Source organism: Hemitrygon akajei, chromosome 16, assembly GCF_048418815.1.
Source record: "Hemitrygon akajei chromosome 16, sHemAka1.3, whole genome shotgun sequence".
NCBI lineage: Eukaryota > Metazoa > Chordata > Chondrichthyes > Myliobatiformes > Dasyatidae > Hemitrygon > Hemitrygon akajei.
The window spans coordinates 94,194,424-94,213,657 of NC_133139.1; the positions used below are offsets into that span (position 1 = coordinate 94,194,424).

At 40.7% G+C, this 19,234-nt stretch overlaps 1 protein-coding gene across 1 annotated transcript in view; it reads left to right on the plus strand.

Moving 5' to 3' along the window:
* The window catches only part of LOC140740300 (complement C3-like), a 250,059-nt gene that overhangs the window by 208,039 nt on the left and 22,786 nt on the right, over positions 1–19,234 (plus strand). The window contains exons 28-32 of the mRNA XM_073069454.1: positions 317–467; positions 2,329–2,498; positions 3,513–3,671; positions 13,958–14,017; positions 17,274–17,364. Coding sequence (XP_072925555.1) covers positions 317–467; positions 2,329–2,498; positions 3,513–3,671; positions 13,958–14,017; positions 17,274–17,364 — 631 coding nt within the window. The remainder of the gene's footprint in view (positions 1–316; positions 468–2,328; positions 2,499–3,512; positions 3,672–13,957; positions 14,018–17,273; positions 17,365–19,234) is intronic.

Genomic DNA, 19,234 nt, shown 5'->3' on the forward strand with positions numbered 1-19,234 from the left:
TTTTATTCCCACTCGCTTCCTTCTTCCAATCAGTCAATGCTGTAATCATGTTAGTAACTTTCCTGTAATATGATAGGCTCTTAACTTGGTAAGCAGCCTCATGTGTGGCACCTTGTCAAAGGCCTTCTGAAAGTCCAAATGTACAACATCCACTGCAGCCCTTTATCTATCCTTCTTGTAATCTCCTCAAAGAATTAAAGGACGTATTTATCCATACAATATGCATTGATGTTGTGAATTCATATTTAACAATAATGTTCACTTACACATAATGCCTGTCTAGAGTTGTTTAACGTAAGTATCATTTCTTAATTAGAGTTATGAGAACAGCATGAAGAAAGCAGTTAATTACCTGAAGCAGCACATAGAAGCTCTTGATGGAGCATATGGTGCAGTACTTTCAGCCTATGCCCTTTCACTGTTGGGTGTAAACGAGGAAGACATTGTAATGAAATTTGCTTCACCAGGTAAGAATTTATTTAGAAATACAGGATAGGCCTTTCTGGCCTCTCGAGCTGCACCCCCCAGCAATCCCCTGACAACCACTGATTTAACTCTAACCTAATCATGGGACAATTTACAATGACCGATTAACCTACTGACCAGTACCTGTACTTCTTTAGGAGGATATACAGATTCCTTACAGAGAATACCGGGATTGAGCTCTGAACTCTGACACCCCAAGTAGTAATAGTGTTGTGCCATTGTGGTGCCCATATCTTTTTGCGCAACTCCATAACTTTTCAGCACATTTAGTGAAACTCATAACAGGAGTGAGTGAAATATTGTAGCTGATGAAAACTGAGTGATGCACACACAGAAATGAAGTGCAACAAATGTTTGAAATCTGAAATGAAAACAGAAAATGCTGAAAACTTTCATCTGCTCACAGAGCACCTGCAGAGAGAGAAACAGAGTTGATGTTTGTGGTTAATAATTTTTTCATGGGGAATATTAGAAATGTAAATGGTTGTGGTTCAGGATTTTGGAAAAGAGGAAAGCGAAGCTCTGTGATAGGATAAGAGTCAGGAGAGAGTGACTAAAGAGCTAATGTTGCAAGCATGATGGGGTGGTCATAGGACAAGCAAAGAAATAAAATAATTTCAGTACAGATATAAAAAGAAGAGCAGAAATATCATCTGAGATTGTTAATGCAGTGTGGAAGGCTACAATATTCCTCATGAGAAATTTAGGAGATGGATATAGAATAGGAAGCCTGAGTTAGAGATCAGTTTGCAAATGTTATACGTAGTCATAGAGTCCAGGGCACAACAGTATGAATGTCATAGAATAAGACTGACAATGAAAGTGGTAGACATTCAGAAGTTGTGGGTCATACTTGTGAACCGAACAGACATGGGCATTTCTATCATTTATCTATTTTTTATTTTGGATTTCTTGACTTGGAGTGTTTTGTGTTCAAATACTAGATCTTCCCCTTGTGATAATGGTTTGAGATTAAGGAGCTGAATTTTAATCCATCTCAAGTAATTATGCTAAGATTCTCTAAGGTTTAGAGAGAGAAATATTCCAGTAATATGGTGGTCATCTCGGTCACAGCAGCCTCTTTGTGCCCAAACAAACAATTGTTCACCCATTGCATCTTCTTTATGATCATAAGACACTGTTGGATATGAAAAACATCAAACTACCCCATTAATGAGTTACTTGACAGTGATGGAGCTGGACTTCTTGTAGCTGCTACAGCCACCAAAGAAGGAAGGCATCAGAAATGGTGTGCAAAGCAGTGAGCAGTCTAACGAACAGTTCAAATGAATGTCTTGGATTCTTTTTCCTGTCATCGCAAAACCTTGTTGGATGTTGGTACAGTAGAATACTGCAAGTCCAGTTCACTGCTTCAATAGCAAGACTGATGGCAGGAAATCACCTGTTGCAACCTCCCAGAGAAGGAGACACTACGGGTGATGTGGTGCAGTGGGTGTCTGAGCTGATTTGCTGCATGGCTCCTCCCATTGGTGCTGCTCTCCTGTGTTCGCTCAGTGGTAGACGAGGTGGATTGTGTTTGGCTGCAGCTGCATGAGTGTGTGACGAAGACTGCTGTGTGCTTGTTCTTGCAGAAACGTGACTCTAGGACTACATCTCATCAATCTACAGGCCATGACATTCAGGGACTTGGGCTACATTTTTTGTTTGACTTTGTTTTACTGCTATTGTAATTATATTACATTCATATATACAGTATGGTTGAATGACAATTGAGCTTAAAGAGAGAGTGAGAGAAAGCAATTGTGAGATCTGTTTTGAAATAGATGTGCATTAACTTGAACATCTAACACTTCGGTAAATTTTCTCTTACACCTTTTTTAGATGAATCATACTGGCCAGTGTCAGGAAATGCAGATTCTTTGTACACCATTGAAGCCACAGGATATGCTCTTCTGTTCTTTTTGCAACAGAAGCAGTATGACCGTGCTGGTAAATTAGTGAGATGGCTATCAAGTAAGAGCGAATATGGAGGAGGCTACCATTCTACTCAGGTAAACTTTGTCCGAAATCTCACCTTTGTAGGAGGCAGATCAAGAAAATTATCAAATGCTTGAAGAATATCTATGTTAAAAGCATTCTGTCATGGCCTTTACACTTTATAATGATATAAAGTCAAACTCCATTCACATATCAGACTTGGGACTTTACTGTCCAGCCTAACAGGTTTTCTGGATTGTCACTTTAGTTCACTTCATTACATGTTAAATAGCAGTAGAATAATACTTTTTTCTCATGTGTACAATACATTTAAAAGTCATGTGTAAAATAGAACCTAGAAAGTATCAAGGAAGAGCAGGAATCCACATCTGGAAAATGGACAGGAACCCAATTCAGCAGAGTGAATAGGAAACACAGAAACATTACCTGGTGATACAGATAAAAAAAGTTTATTTTTACTGTACATGGCAGTACATAAAAGTAAATCCTGGATAGTCGATATGTGTTTTAATTTTCAAAATAAATGCCACATAGCTCAAGTTAATTTCAGATTCAGATTCACTTATCTCATACGTGGAAATACACAGTGAAATGCATCATTTTCGTTAATCACCAACACAAGTGTTACCAGACATTCTGATGCCAACATAACATGCCCACTATGTTTGCAGAACACGCAAACAAAACAACAACAGAAAAACAGCAACAAAACAGCAAAGCAAGCTTCTTGCCTCCCTTCCATCCATCCAAGCACACATGAACAGTCATCTAACCCCAGTTCATACTGTCTACAGGCCTCCAGCTATATATTCCATATATAAATTTCCAGACCTGTCCAAGCATTTATTTGATATGATTTAACCTTCAAAATTCTGTCTCCCTTTCCCAATTTTTGTAAAAACATTGTCATTTCTGGAAGAAAAATCTTCAGTAGTTTGAGTGTTTCAAATGAAATTTTAAAAAAAGATCGCATATTCATTGCTACTGTGTGCAAAGGTGGTGAATCCTTGGACCTCCATCTGAAATGTCATCAAATATATTCAACATGTACTTTTTTTACTTCCTAGGCGACAATAGTTGCGCTGCAAGCACTGGCCAAGTACATGACTGATGTCCCTCAGTACAAAGCGGTTGACTTGGATGTACGGCTTTTCATTCCGAGCAGGAGCAGATTTGTTTCTTGGAGGTTTGATACTGGAAATGCATATGTAGCAAGATCATTAAAGGTTTGCTTATGTTCTTGTTCAGAATGCTGATGTGTTTATTCCCATTTGCTAATATTCTAAGTCATATGTAAGTTCTACAAGGAAATACTAATAATTTTCCATTTTCTAATTTCAGAATTTTTCTTCACTCACTAGCCCTAGAAGTGAATTGAATTTACCATATATTAAGTTAATCCCTGATACTGAAGCAAACCATTTGGTTAATTGAGTCCATTCCACATTTCTTCTGTGCAGGAGTCTCCCTCCTCCAGTTACAAAGAGTCTTCTGTGGTTCTAGTCCTTGAATCCCATCTTTACTTTGTTCAAGTAAAGTTTTATGCTGTAACGTTTAAGTGTTGCTGTTGAGGTTCAGATAATTCTGCCAAGCAGATTAGTGTAGAGGGACAGAAAACTAACTTGCAGAAACTTGAAAGAATGTTTGCAGAAAATAAAAGGATATTTGCAGAAATTTGCGAGATTAATTGGGTTATCATAGTGAGGGATTTTAGTTTTCTTTTAGATTGGGACTGCCATTATGCTAAGGGATTAGATGAGGTGGAATCTGATGTGAGTTCAAGAAAGTTTCCTTATATAATATATTGAAGGCCCAACTAGCAAAAGAGCAAAGCTCAATCTGTCCATGGGAAATGGGGCAGGACTGTCAGGCTTGCACAGGCAGGCACCTCCCAGTCTCCACCCAGCTAACAGGAGTCACTTTTCCACTTCCAATTCATCACCTGCAGTTTATTTAAACCAAGGTCTCTTCCACAGTCCTTCATTCACTCGTTCCTGCAAACAAGCCAGCCTCAACCAGTTACTTTGTCACCTTGTCATAATCTGTCTTGCTTTGTGGCCCTCCCATGGCTTGTTATTTTACAATTTATTAGTAAAATATTGCTTACTCCTAAACTGTTTCTGTTGCTCTGCTTTTTAGTCAAGCCTCCTCTACATTTCCTGATAAGATGAGTGAACCAACTATTAACCCAGCAGAGTATATTAGCCTAAAAGAAGTCATTCATTGACAAGAATCCACAATCCTGAAGCAGCAGGAAACCATTGACCATCTGCTTGCCACTCTCAACCAACTCTCTATCTCAATATAGCGACCCCCTCACAAGTCAACTTATTCCTTAGATCCCCGTATTCCTGTGCCCAAGTGTTTCCATGGATCACCAACCCAATGCTGCAACTTCCGGTCCCAATGCACTTTACAATTTGAGCTCTAGCCATCTCTGTATTCTGCAGACCAAGCCTGGATTACCTGTGTCATCACTCTCAAGACTGGGCAAGCTCTGACCTGGGCAGCTGCTTTATTTAGGAAAACCACCATTTGCAATAAATATGAGAAATACAATGCTGAAATGCACCAGGTTTTTGACTATCTGGGAAGTGGAAGGAGCGCAGCAGTTTGGATACTTCACCTGTATCAAGGATCACACTCGGTGCTGGTTACACCATGGAATTTAGGGCCCTCGTGGCGGAGTGCACCTGGACTGCAGAATCACTGCTGGCCCATTACCTTCATGGCCTCTGAGTGCTTGAAAGACCAGCTGTCTGCCTGGGAGATGCCCACAGATTTCAAAAGCCTAATCACTCTGGCCATCCAGATTATAGACAATAGACAATAGACAATAGGTGCAGAAGTAGACCATTCGGCCCTTTGAGCCTGCACCGCCATTTTGAGATCATGGCTGACCAATTACTATCAATACCCAGTTCCTGCCTTGTCCCCATATCCCTTGATTCCCCTATCCATAAGATACCTATTTAGCTCCTTCTTGAAAGCATCCAGAGAATTGGCCTCCACTACCTTCCGAGGCAGTGCATTCCAGACCCCCACAACTCTCTGGGAGAAGAAGTTTTTCCTTAACTCTGTCCTAAATGACCTACCCCTTATTCTCAAACCATGCCCTCTGGTACTGGACTCTCTCAGCATCTGGAACATATTTCCTGCCTCTATCTTGTCCAATCCCTTAATAATCTTATATGTTTCAATCAGATCCCCTCTCAATCTCCTTAATTCCAGCGTGTACAAGCCCAGTCTCTCCAACCCCTCTGCGTAAGACAGTCCAGACATCCCAGGAATTAACCTCGTGAATCTACGCTGCACTTCCTCTACAGCCAGGATGTCCTTCCTTAACCCTGGAGACCAAAACTGTACACAATACTTCAGGTGTGGTCTCACCAGGGCTCTGTACAAATGCAAGAGGATTTCCTTGCTCTTATACTCAATTCCCTTTGTAATAAAGGCCAACATTCCATTAGCCTTCTTCACTGCCTGCTGCACTTGCTCATTCACCTTCAGTGACTGATGACCAAGGACTCCGAGATCTCTTTGTATTTCTCCCTTACCCAACTCTACACTGTTCAGATAATAATCTGCCTTCCTGTTCTTACTCCCAAAGTGGATAACCTCACACTTATTCACATTAAATGCCATCTGCCAAGTATCTGCCCACTCACCCAGCCTATCCAAGTCACCCTGAATTCTCCTAACATCCTCATCACATGTCACACTGCCACCCAGCTTAGTATCATCAGCAAATTTGCTGATGTTATTTTCTATGCCTTCATCCAAATCGTTAACATAAATAGTAAACAGCTGTGGTCCCAATACCGATCTTATGGAATGACCCTGTAGGTCATCAGCTAGAATTCCAGTTCTGTTCCCAGAACCATTTTGGGCCACAGGACCCTCATGATCAATGCCTCCAGAACCCATGCAGGTGGGAGAGCTCACTTAAACCCCAAGAGCATGAGCATCAGTAGAGAACCAACTTGTGCCTATATTGTAGAGTCTCTGATCAGGGACAGCTGCTTCCCCTCTGCCATCCGTTTTCTGAATGGACATTGAACCCATGAACACTACCTCACTACTTCTTTATTTCTGTTAAGTTGCACTACTTATTTTAACTGAACTATTTATAGACAGGCATTCTTAATATAACACATTTTTTCTCTATATTTATCATGTATTTCATTGTGCTGCTACATTAAAATTAATAAATTTCATGACATATACTGGTGATACTAAATCTGATTCTGATTCTGATCACCCATGCATCAAATAACCACTGCATCCAGGAAAACAGCACCATCATGTAGAGACAAGGTGGCTTCTGTCTGGCTTCTCATTCCAGTGCCATAGCCTGACTCTCTCTCTGTCCTCCTCCACACCCCAATGGCTCTACACACACAGGAGGCTCTGGTGGGATCCAGCGCAACAGGCAACTTTCTGGACTGGACTCTATGTGTGCAGCTTGGACACTCTACCAATCCTATCTCTCATCCCTTCTGCATCACGGTCATTGATAGAAGAGCCTTGGGGTCTAGGATGGTTAGAGCAAGCACACATGAGTGAGTCCATCCAATTCTTCCTTATTGAATCACCCAACACTCCTCTAATCCTGAGTTGCCCTTGGATCTCTGCTCATGACCCTGACTTTGGATGATCACCCGGTTCACTGCTGAGTTGGGGACCCTCCTTCTGGCCCTTCTACCTGCAATCTCAGCTGACTTCACGTAAATTCATAGAGATGGAGGATACACTCAGACTCACTAAACTCCCGCAGGAACAAAGTGACCTAGCCTTTGTTCATTATGTGCTGTGTTGTATGATGTGGGTAATCATGATCTTTCCATGACCATGATGTTCTTGGAAAAATTTTCTACAGAAGTGGTTTTTCCATTGCTGCTTTCTTTACAAGACGATGAACCCAGATATTATCAATACTCTTCAAAAATTCCCTGGCATCAGTGGTCGCACATAACCAGAACTTGTGATATGCACCAGGTGCCCATATGACCATCCACCACCTGCTCCAATGGCTTCAAGTGACCCTGATCAGTGGAGAGAAGGAGGAGTCTACGCAGGTGCTTAGACCCCCTGCCCCAAGGGTGACCTGCAGGCTAGTAGAAGGAAGGAGCACCTTACACATCCATTGGTAGAGATGTATCTCCACCCCACCACCCCTTCATTATCTTCAATAAAAAGGAACCCAGCACCCTGCCACCTCACAGACCACACTACTCTGAGATCAACCTCTGCCTGGGCACTACTGCTCCCTGAGGTCATCATTTCTCCCTCTCTCCTCCTGATACCCAAGCCATGAATGACTACATGGCCAAGGCACTACTTCATTTGACCGTCCGAGCATCCAGCCATTAGGATTCTTCTTTGTCAAAAAGGAAGATGAGGATCTTCTTCCTGTATTAACTACTGTGGACTTGGCAAAATCACCTTGAAGAACCACTACCCTCTCCACTTGATGGATAGCAAATTCAAAACACATTGCGGGGCCCAGATCTTCACCAAACATGATCCACAGATCGCATACAACCTGATTTGCATTAGCCACAGAAATTAGTGGAAGATGGCATTCACAACACCCATTGACCACTACAAATACTTTGTTGTGCCTTTCAGACTTTCTAACAGTTCAGCCATTTTCCAAACCTTCATCAAAGAGATCCTCTGAGACATGCTACACAAGATCATGTCTGTCATTTCCATTCAGTCCTACAGGTGTACTGCAAATTAGAAAAATGCCAGTTCCAGTCCCCTGTCATTTCCTTTCTAGGTCACATCCTTTCACCCAAAGGCATAACCACAGACCCAGAAAAAGTGTGCATTGTTGAATGGTCCTGACCGCACTCCCTCAAACAGTTCCAGGACTTCCTAGGCCTCGCTAACTTCTACCACCAGTTTATCAGGAACTGCAGTCAAATTGCCGCTCATCTCACCTCCCTCACCAAATCACCTACCTCATGAATAACCTGGTCTGCTACTACGGACCACACTTTCAAGGTGTCACAACCTTGGGTCATCAGTAGGGTATTCTTTTTTTTTGTATTCTCTGTATTTTATCAATTATAATTATAATGTATTGTTGAGCTTTGGGTTTTTTATGTTTTATAGTTGGGTCTTTAGTTTACATTTTAGTTGCAATTGTCCTTCGATACCTCCAATTAATTCTCCTCGAGACTTTGCAGGTGTCCAATTAAGCATCTTTGGACTTTTGACTCTTATCAGAATGGTAAGCTTGTCAGGAGTCTGGGGTTTTAATTAGCTGGGCACAATTCCTTGTGCCCTGGAATGTACTTAAAGGGGCAGTGCTAACCCCTGAAGCTCAGTAATCCTGATCTTTATCTAATGAAGTTCCAGCAGTGTTATGCTATATTATTCCAGATTATCCAAGACCTTGTAAGTTTTACTGCTTTGTTTTGTCTCATTTGTTATTAAAATTCCTAGTTTCCTTTATCCCTTCTGGGTTTCTGTGTGACCCTGTGATTGGGTCTGAAGATGAAGTGTGACCCAAGGAGCTCGAGACGCTTCACCATCACTCCTGTTCTCTGTCATCCGTACTCCTCCAGACCTGGTGTGGTAGATGCATCTGACGTGGGCACCAGGGCCATCCTCTTCCAGCAAGGGCTGGACAGGAAGACACACCATTGTGCTGTCATCTTGTACAAGTTCATCTTTACCCAGCACCATTATGGAGTAGGAGACAGGGAGCTATGTGCCAACAAGTGGGCCTTGGAGGAATGGATACATTGGCTGATGGGAAACCAAGCCCTTCCTGAATTGAACTAACCATCAGTAGGTCATAGCCATACAAAAGACCCACCAACTCAACTCACGTAAGGCTCACTGGGCACTCTTCTTAGAGGTATTCAACATCACCAACTCCTCCTGACCCAGCTCCAAGAATACTAAGGTGGATACCCTGTCATGAGAGTTCAACCTAGCTGAAATGGTAATTGACCCATAGCCCATTATTCCATTCTTGCAGATCCTCTCCCCAAATGTCTGGAATCTTTAGAACCAAATCTATCAGTCCCTACAGCACAAGCCTGCTTCAGCTGACACACCTGACAATCTCAACCTTCCTGAGTTTGTTGAACTACCTTGTTCAGTGTACCCGGTTCACCAACTGATGTCATTGTGAATGGAGTGTGCAGTATATGATTGACTGGAAAGGGTAAGGCCCTGAGGAGAGGTTTTGGGTGCCGACCAAGTTTCATCTTGGGTCCATTACTCATTAAAGAGTTCCACCGGGCCCATCCAGATTGTCCTGGACTGTTGGATGCCAGCCATAGGAAAGGGGTTCCTTTCAGGCCTGCAAAAGCAGGTACCTCCCATTGTTCACCCAGCTAACAGGAATTCATCTGCCACTCATTTCCAAAATCATCACCTGCTGCCTATTTAACCCCTGTTCTCATCTTTGTTCACTCATACAAACCAGCCAGACTCATTCATTTGCTCTTAGCTTTCAGTTACCTTGTTGCTTTGTCATATTAAATATCTGTTCTGTATTGTTTTGTGGCCCCTGGTGGCTTGTTGCATTGCAGTTAATTGAAATAATATTGTTAACTGCTAAATCATCACTGCTGCTCTGCTTTTGGGTCACACCTCCTTGGCATTCCCTGACAAGGGTAAGAATAACTGAATCAGTGCAGGTTGGGGATGGGGACAGTGAGGTTTTCTGCCACCTTAGTTCTATTAGTTTTAAATTAGTAATGGAAAGAGATAGATCTGGTTCCCTAGTTAAAGTTCTGAATGGAGCAAGGCAAATTTTAATTTATTAGGAACACAAAACTTAATTAGAGTAGGTTGTTTGCAGGCAAAGGGACATTTCTCAAGTGGGAGGCTGTAAAAATTGAGATATCAAGAGTTCAGGATGTACATTTCCTATCAGAGTGAAAGGCTGGGCTGGAGGATAAGGGTCCCTGGATGATAAGGGATATTGAGGCTCTAGTTAGGGGGAAAAAAGGAAGCATGGGTCAGGTACAGGAAGCTGGCATCATGTGAACCCCAAGAGGAGTATAGGGGTTGCTGGAGTATACTCATAACAGAATTCAGAGATTTTGTAGGTGTATTAGGGGAAACGAGTAAATAGGAAGACCAAAGTGGACATCATTGTGTAGAGCTGCAAGAGAAGAGCAAAGTCCTTAATGAGTATTTTTCCAGTGGAGTAAGATGTGATTAGTTCAGGCTTTGAGAAAGTCAGTGCTACTATTGATAGTGAGGATGGTTGTCAGGATTTACAGAGAGAGTTTATCAGCTGGGTAAATGGACTGAGAAATGACAAATGTAGTTTAAGTTGGTTGTGGGAGGTGTTGCATTTTAGAAATATAAATGAGGGTAGGACATTCACAGAAAATGGTTCGGCCCTGGGGAGTGTTGGACAACAGCAGAACGTCATAGTGTAATACTGGTTCCATGAAAGTGGTACCACTGGAAGACAGGTTGGTGAAGAAAGCTTTTTCTATACTGGTCTTCATCAATCAGGGTGGTAAGTTTGAAAGTCAGGACATTTTATTTTTACTTTATTTAAAGATACAGGGCAGAGCAGGCCTTTCTGGCCCTTAGAACCATACTGCCCAGCAACCCTCGCTACAAACTAGCCTAGCCTAATCATGGGACAATTTGCAGTTACCTACTAAGCTGGTATGTATTTTGGACTGTGGGAGGAAAGCAGAGGATCCAGAGCAAGCCCATGCATTCCACAGGAAGAATGTACAAACTCCTTACAGATGATGTCAGGAATTAATTCTGATACTCCAAACTGTAATAGCATTGCACTGACTGCTAGGCTACCATACCATGTAATTCTACAATGAGACCACATTTGGAATATTGCATTCAATTTTGTTTACCCTGTCTTACAAAAGATGCAACTAAGTTGGAAAGAATGCAAAGGAGATTCTCAAGGACGCTGCTAGGACTTGAAAAATAAGTTGTAGAGGGATTGCTAAGACTGTGACTTTTTCATTGGAGCTTAGGAGAATGAAGGGTGATGTTATAGAGGGGTATAAAGTTATGATAGGGTGATAGCACATAAACTTTTTTCAAAGTTGGTAAATCAAGCACTAGAGGGCATGGCTTTAAGTTGAGAAGGAAGATATTTAATAAGAACTTGAAGGGCAACCTTTTCACCCTGAAAGTGTTCAGCATATGGCATGAGATATCAGAGGAAGTATATAATGCTGGAACATTCACAACATTGGACAGTTACTTGGGTAGAAAAGGGTTTAGAGATAAATGGGCCAAATACAGGAAAACAGGATTGGGTTAGATGAGAATGTTTGTCAGCATTGTGTGACATACTGTGTGATGCTTAAGACAAAGTCTCTCAGCATCTCCATGGAAGCAGACCAAGAACAACATGGATGAGAACCAAATGCTATAAAGGGTATGAAAGGCTTGTGACTATCCCTGGGTTTGCAATGGGTTAAGGTAGGAAAAGGCACAGTTAAAGCAGCCCGAAGTATCTGCCAAGCTTCCACATTCATTGCTTGTTGTTGAAAGGTTAGTTTGTCCTAACTGCTGGTTGGCCATTACTTTCCAAAATTACTTTGAGATTTATAAGAAAGAAACAGGCTTAAACCTTATGCAACATTGCTCAGAGATATTGAAAGTTATACATTCCATACAACAGTCATTACATTCCCTCTTTAGTTACTTCAAGGCTGTGAATGAAAAGTGCACTCTACAAGTGCACAAATAGTAATGGGATCAAATATTATCCAACTCTGATTTTTGATGGGCAAGGTGTAATTGTTGAATCCTTTTACAATATTTCCCTGCCAAGGAAAGATCCAGTAGTGAATATCCAAAGTATCTCAAGTTCAAGTTATTATCGTTCAACTATTTGCATGTATATCACCAAACAAATCAACATTAATCCTGACCAAGGTGCAAAACCTAAAGTAATATTTCAGAAGACTGACATTTAGCATAAGATGCCCTTATGACACAAGTTAAAAATTAGTCAGTATAATGGTACTGACGTGTCATATATGATGGTGTGGCCTGGGGGAAGAATCAGATTCCTGTCACAACAGTTATTTTATGAGTGCTATACTACCTCTTATCTGATGGTAGAGGGTCAAAGACTGTGGGATGGATGGGAGTAATCCTTGACAATGCTATGATCCCTGTATAGATAGATAGATAGATAGATACTTTATTCATCCCCATGGGGAAATTCAACTTTTTTCCAATGTCCCATACACTTGTTGTAGCAAAACTAATTACATACAATACTTAACTCAGTAAAAAATATGATATGCATCTAAATCACTATCTCAAAAAGCATTAATAATAGCTTTTAAAAAGTTCTTAAGTCATATTCTGTCAAAAGTCAAAAGTCTTCATATTCTGGCGGTAGAATTGTAAAGCCTAATGGCATTGGGGAGTATTGACCTCTTCATCCAGTCTGAGGAGCATTGCATCGATAGTAATCTGTCGCTGAAACTGCTTCTCTGTCTCTGGATGGTGCTATGTAGAGGATGTTCAGAGTTATCCATAATTGACCGTAGCCTACTCAGCGCCCTTCGCTCAGCTACCGATGTTAAACTCTCCAGTACTTTGCCCACGACAGAGCCCGCCTTCCTTACCAGCTTGTTAAGACGTGAGGCGTCCCTCTTCTTAATGCTTCCTCCCCAACATGCCACCACAAAGAAGAGGGCGCTCTCCACAACTGACCTATAGAACATCTTCAGCATCTCACTACAGACATTGAATGATGCCAACCTTCTAAGGAAGTACAGTCGACTCTGTGCCTTCCTGCACAAGGCATCTGTGTTGGCAGTCCAGTCTAGCTTCTTGTCTAACTGTACTCCCAGATACTTGTAGGTCTTAACCTGCTCCACACATTCTCCGTTAATGATCACTGGCTCCATATGAGGCCTAGATCTCCTAAAGCATATACAGCATATAAAGTATATACAGCATTCCTGATAAATATCTTGGAGGGGTGGAAGAGAGACACCAATGATCCTGTCAGCAGTCCTCACAATCCTTTCTGGGATCTTGGGGTTAGATGCCTTGCAATATCTGTACCAAACAGTGATTCAGCATATCTGGTGCTCCTGAAAAATGTGGTTACAATTGGTGGGAGTGGGGGATCCTTGCTCACATCGATCTCCTCAAAGTGGAGATGCTGCCACCTCCGTGTATTTATATAACCATTAAAACATGCAATATGCATGGATGTAATACAGAACTTCACTGTTTGACCCTGCTGGACACTTGAGGCAAAGCATATCACATTATAAGAAATATATTAGCAATGCACAAGGAGTCCTTTCTTCTCACACTCTAATTCATGTTCTGAATATAAGGAAGGATTGTCAATGGTTTACCGCTATACTTTTCTTTCCTTTGTCAGAATTTGTCACCAGGATGTATTTCTATGTCACAAATTAAAGCTGTTGGTGCTTCAAAGCCTGTAATCTGGGTTTTGTTTCATGATATTTTTTATTGCTTGGGACAAATGGCTAACCAGTGTCTATTATTTCAGCTCAATTCTTTTGAAAGGTTTGCTGTAAACGCAAGTGGGCAAGGACAAGGAACACTAAAAGTAAGTGTTGTTTGCAAGTGTTTATTCTACTGAATTTAACAATGATATTCCTGTATTTACAAATCTTTGGCCCATTGTCCTCAAAACTGAAACTATTTTCATTGCAGTACAACACAATACTTTACATTTAGGAATCAGAACTGGTTGAACTATCCTATTTTCGACAGACAACAGTAAGATGAAAAGATGCTCAATTAATGTTCTTCACAAACAAAAGAAAATCTGCAGATGCCAGATATCAGAGCAACACACACAAAATGCTGGAGAATTCAGCAAGCCAGACAGCATCTATGGAATCCAATGCTGCTGAAGGGTTTTGACCCGAAACATCAACTATACATTTTTTTTCCATGGATACTGCCTGGCCTGCTGAGTTCCTCCAGCATTTTGTGTGTGTTGCTTAATAACATTCTTACTCATTCTTCCCCATTCTGCAAAGGCTTAAAGTACAAGATAAGAAGGATGTAAGAGAAAGAGCAAAGTGTTAATTTGGGTAAGACCTGATTTTAAGTAGGTGAGGGAAGTGAAAAAAATATATATCTGAAAACCTAAATTAGAATGCAGGGGGTAAACATTTCAAAGAACATCAAGTTCAAGTTTACTGTCAAGTTTATCAGGGTGTAAATATTGTTTATCAGGGTGTAAATATTGTGAAAGCTAGCTATGAATATAAATAATATAATATGGTCCATCTGGTAAGGTGAGAGAGGGAAAAGGGATAGGAAATGGAGGGGGATTGTGGGGCATTAACTGAAGTTTGAGAAATTGATGTTCATGCCATCAGCCTCCAACCTGATAGAGGTATTTAAAATTATGAGGGGGATAGATAGGGTTGACGTGGATAGGCTTTTTCCATTGAGAGTAGGGGAGATTCAAACAAGAGGACATGAGTTGAGACTTAGCGGGCAAAAGTTTAAGGGTAACATGAGGGAGAATTTCTTTACTCAGAGAGTGGTAGCTGTGTGGAATGAGCTTCCAGTAGAAGTGGTAGAGGCAGGTTCTGTATTGTCATTTAAAGCAAAATTGGATAGGTATATGGACAGGAAAGGAATGGAGGGTTATGGGCTGAGTGCGGGTCAATGGAATTAGGTGAGAGTAAGTGTTCGGCACGGACTAGAAGGGCCGAGATGGCCTGTTTCCATGCTGTAATTGTTATATGGTTAACATACTTAAAAAAAAACTTTTACTATCGACTTAGATATTATTTCCTACCTTGCTTTCACATTTCATCTTTTCTCTTCTAATAATATTTTTAGCTGCTCTCTGTAGGTTTTTAAAATCTTCCCAATTCTCCATCTTCCCACTAATTTTTGCTTTGTTGTATGCCCTTTCTTTTGCTTTTACAATAGCTTTGACTTCCCTTAGCAGCCACAGTTGTGCTATTTTACCATTTGAGTATTTCTTCATTTTGGAATATATATGTCCTGCACCTTCCTCACTTTTCCCAGAAACACACCCAGCTGCTCTGCTGATATCCCTGCCAGCAGCTCCTTCCAATTTACTTTGGCCAACTCATTTTTCATGCCACTATAATTTCCTTACTCCACTGAGATACTGCTACATCAGACTTTACTTTCTCCTTATCAAATTTCAAGTTAAACACAATCATATTGTGATCACTGGTTCCTAAGATTTCTTTTACCTTAAGCTCCCTAATCACCTCCGATTCATTACATAACACCCAATCCAGTATAGCTGATTCCCTAGCAGGCTCAACAACAAACGGCTCTAAAAAGCTATCTCTTAGGCATTCAACAAACTCACTCTCTTGAGATCCATTACCAAATCTCACATGACTACCATTACATTGCCCTTTTGACTTGCCTTTTCTATTTCCTGTTGAAAGCTGTGTTCCACATCCAAGCCACAGTTGAGAGGCCTGTAGATAACTGCCATCAATGTCCTTTTACCCTTGCAGTTTCTTAACTCAACCCACAAGGGTTCAACATCTTCTGATCTTATGTCACATCTTTCTATTGATTTGATGCCATTCTTTACCAGCGGAGCCATGCCACCCCATCTTCCTACCTTCCTATCCCTCCAAAATAACATGTAATTTTGGACATTCAGCTCACAACTACAACCATCCTTTAGTCATGATTCAGTGATGGCCACAACATCATATCTGGCAATCTGTAATTAAGGTTGTAGAATGCTTCCGAAATTTGTAATTAGGGCATTTATTACAATAAAGTTTGCCAAGTAGCTACTATTAAAACAAGTGACTAATGTAGTAGAAATTGAATAGTACAATGCAATGTATTAATTATGCATATTGTTGACCTACATCTCACAGTACCTTTACTGATAGCCTTTTACTTCAGTCCCCATTTGCTGAACTATATACACCTGCTAATAGTGTTGGAATACTTCTCCCCCACCATGTCTCCCTCTCCCTGCCTCTGCATTTAATCATGAACAGTCAAGTTCTTTGATTCAATAAGTTAGACTAACTACATAAATGGTATATGGCTTAGGAGAGAGAAGGTGCAAGGGTGACTGGGTCTGGGGGTGAACAATGGATGTGAGGAAGGAGAGACGAAAGGGACACCAGGAGGAACAGAGAGGAAGTTATAGAGTGAAGAAGAAAGGAAAGAAAAGGGGCATTGGGTAGCTGGCAGAGAGAAAAGAGGGAAGGGAGAGCAATGAACAAACATAATTAGTTAGATTGATGTAAAACAAAAATTAATTGACACTGTAATTAGATCACTATATTTTCCAGTATGTATTCTCTTGGTTCTAGTGTCATCTTTCTGAATCATTCAAGATTGAAGTTTATTTGTCACATGTACATTAAACACAGTGACGTGTGTCATTTAGATTAACAACCAACACACATATTCCACTACTTCCCTATCTTTCTATAAATTTTCACACTAAAAATGTCATACTTACTAATATCACTGACTGACACCACTTATCACTAATTAGTATCATTTATCACTTATTAATATCCAAGCCAAAATTTTCACACTATATCACTTATTACAGAAATAGAACTAAAATAAAATCTAATCAAGCATTATTAACAAGCCGTCCAACCAGCAAAAAGGTGCAGAAATGCCAGTTAAACATTAAAGAACAGATTCACTGCCCTTCTAGAAATGGTTATTGAAGAAAGATCAGGAGTTGTACTCAAGACAGTAAGTTATTTGATATAATTCAATAAATACCCTTTTAAAAATATTAATATACTGCATTTCTGTATTTTATCAGTAGTTTAGCTTCTGAGTGATAATCTGTTTCTTTTCTGCAGGTTTTGACAGCTTATTATGCATTGTTGCCTAAGGAAAGACAGGAATGCAAGAATTTCAACTTGGACATAGTTGTTGAAAATATTCAGGCTGGTGAGCAATGCACTCGGACTATTTCTAAATGAGTTTCTCAGCATTCACCAAACCAGATCAAACTCTGAAATATAGCAAGAATCTTCACTGCAGTTCTTAGGCTTTTGTTAAGGAATGTTAAATAATACCCTAATATTTTTGTATTACTCTCTAGCCATTTCTTTATTTCAATGAATTTCCTCTCTCCTTGTCTATCACTCTAGTCTGTCTATTCCTATGCATATCTGCTGTCAGTCAGGGGTTTGAGCAAACCAAGAAAACAATGGGGCTAAAAGAGCACCAGGAAAGGAAAGGTTTCAGTTCCTCTTCAAGTTATTTTTCAAAGTTACTTTTCAACATCAGTCTTTCATGGATAAGTGTGATACTTGTTGATTTGTGAAATTGAATGAAACAAGGATTGCAAGGGACAAAGTTGGTCCTCTGGAAAATCGGAATGGTAATCCATGTGTGGAGCCAAAAGAAATGGGGCAATTCTATTTGCATCTGTATTTACTCAGGAGACAGATGCAGAGTCTATGGAGGTGAGGCTGTGCAACATCAACTTCAAGGACTCTATACAGATTACAAAGGAGGAGGTGTTTGCCATCTTGAGGCAAATCAGATTGGATAAATCCCCAGGGCTGGCAAGATGTTCCCTTGGACCCTAAGGGAGGCAAGTGCAGAAATTACAAACAAGAGAAGATCTGCAGTTGCTAGAAATCCAAGCAACACATACAAAATGCTGGAGGCAGCATCTATGGAAAAGTGTCCAGTCGATGTTACGGGTTCAAACCCTTTTCCACAGATGTTGCCTGTCCTGCTGAATTCCTCCAGCATTCTGTACTTGTGGCAAGTGCAGAAATTGCTGGGGTCCTAGCAGATAGATTTAAATGATCCTTAGCAGCAGGAGATCTACTAGAGGATTGAAGGATAGCCAGTGTCCGCTGTTTAAGAAAGGCTCTAAACATAAAGCAGGAAATTGTACGCTGGTGAGTCTGACGTCAGTGGTGGGAAAGTTATTGAAAGGTATTCTAAGGGACCAGATATATAAGTATTTGGATAGGCATGGAAAGATTAAGGAGAGTCAACATGGCTTCATGCATGGCAGGTCATGTCTAACCAATGAAGGAAGTTACCAGGAATGTGGATGAAGGCAAGACAGTGGATGTTATCTACATGTGCTTTAGTGAGGCATTTTGCAAGGTCCTGCACAGAAGGTTGGTCAAGAAGGTTCAGTCTCTCAGCATTCAAGATAAGCTGGTAATTAGATTAGACATTGGCTTTATGGGAGAACCCAAAGAATAGTAGCAGATGGTTCCCTCTCTGATTAGAGGCTTGTGACTAGTGGAGTGCCACAGGGATCAGTACTGGATCCATTGTTGTTCATCATCCAGATTGTTGATATAGATGAAACCCACCTGGTTTCCTTGGCTGCATAAGTCTAGGGAATGCACACTCCGGTCCTGCCGAACCCATGAGATTGAGAAAGCTCTCCAACACCAAACCCCAGTTTGTGTGGACGCTGTGTAATTTGCTACCCTGTTACAACAGACAGCACTCTGCATACAATTAAAAGAATTACATTTATGTATCTTAACTAAAGGGTTAGTAAAGAAAAGAATCAGAATCAGTCAGCTTTATTATCACCAGCATGTGACATGAAATTTGTTAACTTAGCAGCAGCAGTTCAATGCAGAGTCTAGCAGAGAAAAAAATAAATAAAGTAAAAATAATAATAAATAAAGAAGTAAATCAATTACAGTATACGTATATTGAATACATTTTTTAAAACTGCAAAAACAGAAATGCTGTGAGGTAGAGTCCAAAGATTCAATGTCCATTTAGGAATTGGATGGCATAGGGGAAGGAACTGTTCCTGAATTGATGAGTG